Raw genomic sequence first — 3,064 nt, forward strand, 5'->3', positions numbered from 1 at the left:
TGCTTAAAAGATCATGGGTTTTATAGGCTTTCACAAGTAAATTAATTTTTTGGCTGTTTTTTTTTTTTACTTTTTTTCCATTTTTTTCCACAGAATGGTGCTTTCAGTAAATACAGAGCAAATCATTACATGGAGAAAAAAAAGGTTTACTTGTTTGTTTTTCTCACTCGCAAAGTTACTGTTATTATTCCATTCTCTGTTGAATGATTTCAAAAAGGGCATGAGAAAACAAAAGAAAAAAGAGAAAGTGACAAAATAGACCGAATCTCACCACTAGAATTCACCATAAAAATTCCCAAAGTGTAACAGATTCTTACAAAATTTCCTAGATCAGTTCTTTTAGGGAATCAAGATCTCCTATGAAAAATATGGCAAATGGGAGTCAGGGTAGGTTGGGCAGGAAAACGGGAACGAGGAGGGTAAATAACTGCAGCAAAAACAGGTTCTGAGGAATACACATAATTTTGTCTGCTTTAGATCACAATAGAATTTTTAATAAATAAATTTCTTTTTCTTTGTAAAGACACTTTTGAAACAGTAGATTTAGCCCAGTCATTTGTGTCATTTGTTTTATAAACCATCTTTTGTTGTCCCCCCACCCCACCCCTTAATGTCATAAATGTTTTAGATTTGAGTCTCTTGAACATTGTCTTTCGAGTTCATTCGGATCAATAACGGTTCATGCACTGAACTGTGTATTGAATTTATTGTGTTAACTGTTGTTGTGTGGTTGAAAGGAGATTTATAAGAGTTATAGTGATTTAGGTGCTCATGCTCTATTGCTGGCATGGGCAAATGACTCTCTATGGGTGTGTCACCTGTAAGCTCATCATCCACATTAATGATCTCTACAGTCCGTGTTGGAGCATGATGGTTCTGCCGATGATGCTGTTTCCTCATTTTGTAGAAAATTACCAGCATCACAGCAGCCATGAGAGTGATAGCCACAAAACAACCAATTATGATTTTGGTAGTCTTCATAACCTCATCTATTCCCGGGATCCCATTGTTTGCGTCCGTCACAGGAATGGTGAACGTTTTTTCTGTTGATCTTGTGCTCTGTGGAGTGAGTGAGGTTGTCATGTTAATGGTTTCCCAGTTGGTAACTGGTGTGGGCCCAACCTGCTCTGTGGTCTGTGCCTCATCCTGAGAAGGTTCCACAGTCTCTACTGTGACGGTTGAAAAGTACGTGTAACCAGGGTTATCCAGGGCAGTCACATTCAGCGTGGCAGAAGCTGTGGTATTCCCAACAGAGTTACTCACCATGCATGTGTACAAACCCGTGTCTTGCACAGTTACCTTTGTAAAATTTAATGTGCCATCGCTGAGCACAGCAATCCGAACTCTGTATGCCCCATGCGTCATTACAGATCCATTTGGAGTAATCCAAGATACAGAGGTCAGGGAGGTTGATGCCCGGCATTTCATCTCTGCAGCCATGCCTTCCGTGACGTTGAGGTCTGCTGGCGGCTCCACTATGACTGGAGCATAACATGTGAAGTAATTCAGGTCCAGCTCACCAATGTACCTTCCTTTTAAACTGGGAGGTGTGTGGCAACGGGCACAGCATGCAGTATTGGAGGGTGCCTTGTCTTTAATCCACCAGCTGAGCCAAAGGATATCACAGTTGCAGTTCCAAGGATTGTGATGCAAGTGGATCCTTTCTAGGCGGAGTGGTGTGAACAGGTCATGAGGCAGTAGTGTTAAATTGTTGTGTGCCAGGTTGATCTCTACAAGTGACTGAAGGTTATCAAAAGCATTCCTTTCTATCACTTGAATCTGGGACTGTATCATCCACAATTTCTGAAGATGCATTAACCCTTGGAAAGAACCTGGCCGGATGGCAGTCAGGTGATTCCCAGAAAGATCTAACTCATCCAGTTTTACAAGCGGAGTAAGGTTAGGAATCTCTCGAAGATTGCACATGGCAAGGTTCAAATACCTCAAGTTGGACAGACCTTCAAAGGCACCTTCTGAGATGTATGAAAGCCTTTTCAATTCCCCCAAATCCAACCTCCGGAGAGAAGGGATTCTGTTAAAAGCATAAGAAGGGATGCTCTCAATGGGGTTGTTTCTCAACCACAGTTCCTTCAGTTTTGACAGGTATACAAAAGCCCCATTTGGGATAGTGGTCAGACGATTGTCAAAGAGTTCCAAAGTGTTGAGATTGGCCAGACCATTGAAAGCCCCTATTTCAATTGTTCTGATGTGATTCCTACTGAGCTGCAGGATTTCTAGGTGCCTCAGATGCTTGAAGCTATTAACTTTAATGATTTGGATCTGGTTCTCATGGAGATTGAGTAGCCGGGTGTTGGTGGAGATGCCGTCTGGCACGTCTCTCAGATTTTTCCGTACACAAATCACTTTACTGAACTGGTTGCTGCAGGAGCAGACAGAAGGGCAAGTTTGAGCCCTCACTAGACCAGCCACCACAAGAAGCTGAAGAGCCAACAGCACCACAAGCAGGGGGTCAAATAGGGCCCTGTTAAACCTAGGACCTATCATTATCTGCTGTGGATGTAAGGTCATCTTGTTCAACATTCATAATTTATTTGGTGTTGGTCCTTCTGGAGTTTGAATTGTCTGAAAGAAAGGAAGAAGGGAGAAGGAGAACATTAAATAAATCTCAAATAAAAGGCTTCTCAAGGCCTTTCAGTCAGCTCTACCAATTTCTTGAAATTTGATAGTGAGAATAGCTACAGGATTTCTAATATTATTTTTCTGTACAGATATGTATATCAGCTGCAACTGGCAGTGAGATAAGAAATAACAAGACATTAACTCTTCCTGAACATTCCAATGTATAATGCACATAGGTGGATGGCAGATAAGAAGTTCAACCACAGTGGATACCTAAAAGAAATATTGTAACTCAAGGGAGAGGTAGAAGAAATGACAAGCGTCTCAAAAGGCAAAAGTTAGTAACATAGGAATCTACTAAGATAGGATATCGGAGTATTCAAGGCATTAACCTTTTTTATACATTGCAAGACAAGACAACAGATAACATGAAAAGCGAGTGGAGACTCCTGTCTGGTGTGGGTAAAAATCTTTATACAAACAG

General features: G+C 41.3%; 1 protein-coding gene across 1 annotated transcript; it reads right to left on the bottom strand.

Moving 5' to 3' along the window:
- Positions 1-624: 624 nt before the first annotated feature.
- LRRC4C (leucine rich repeat containing 4C) lies at positions 625-2,541 on the bottom strand (the record flags this gene model as incomplete). Its single annotated transcript, XM_082282854.1, has 1 exon — positions 625-2,541. One exon carries the CDS (start codon positions 2,539-2,541, stop codon positions 625-627), a length of 1,917 nt encoding a protein of 638 aa, XP_082138980.1.
- Between the last annotated feature and the right edge of the window lie 523 nt (positions 2,542-3,064).

Source organism: Coloeus monedula, assembly GCF_965178545.1.
Source record: "Coloeus monedula genome assembly, chromosome: 6".
Classification (NCBI taxonomy): Eukaryota; Metazoa; Chordata; class Aves; order Passeriformes; family Corvidae; genus Coloeus; species Coloeus monedula.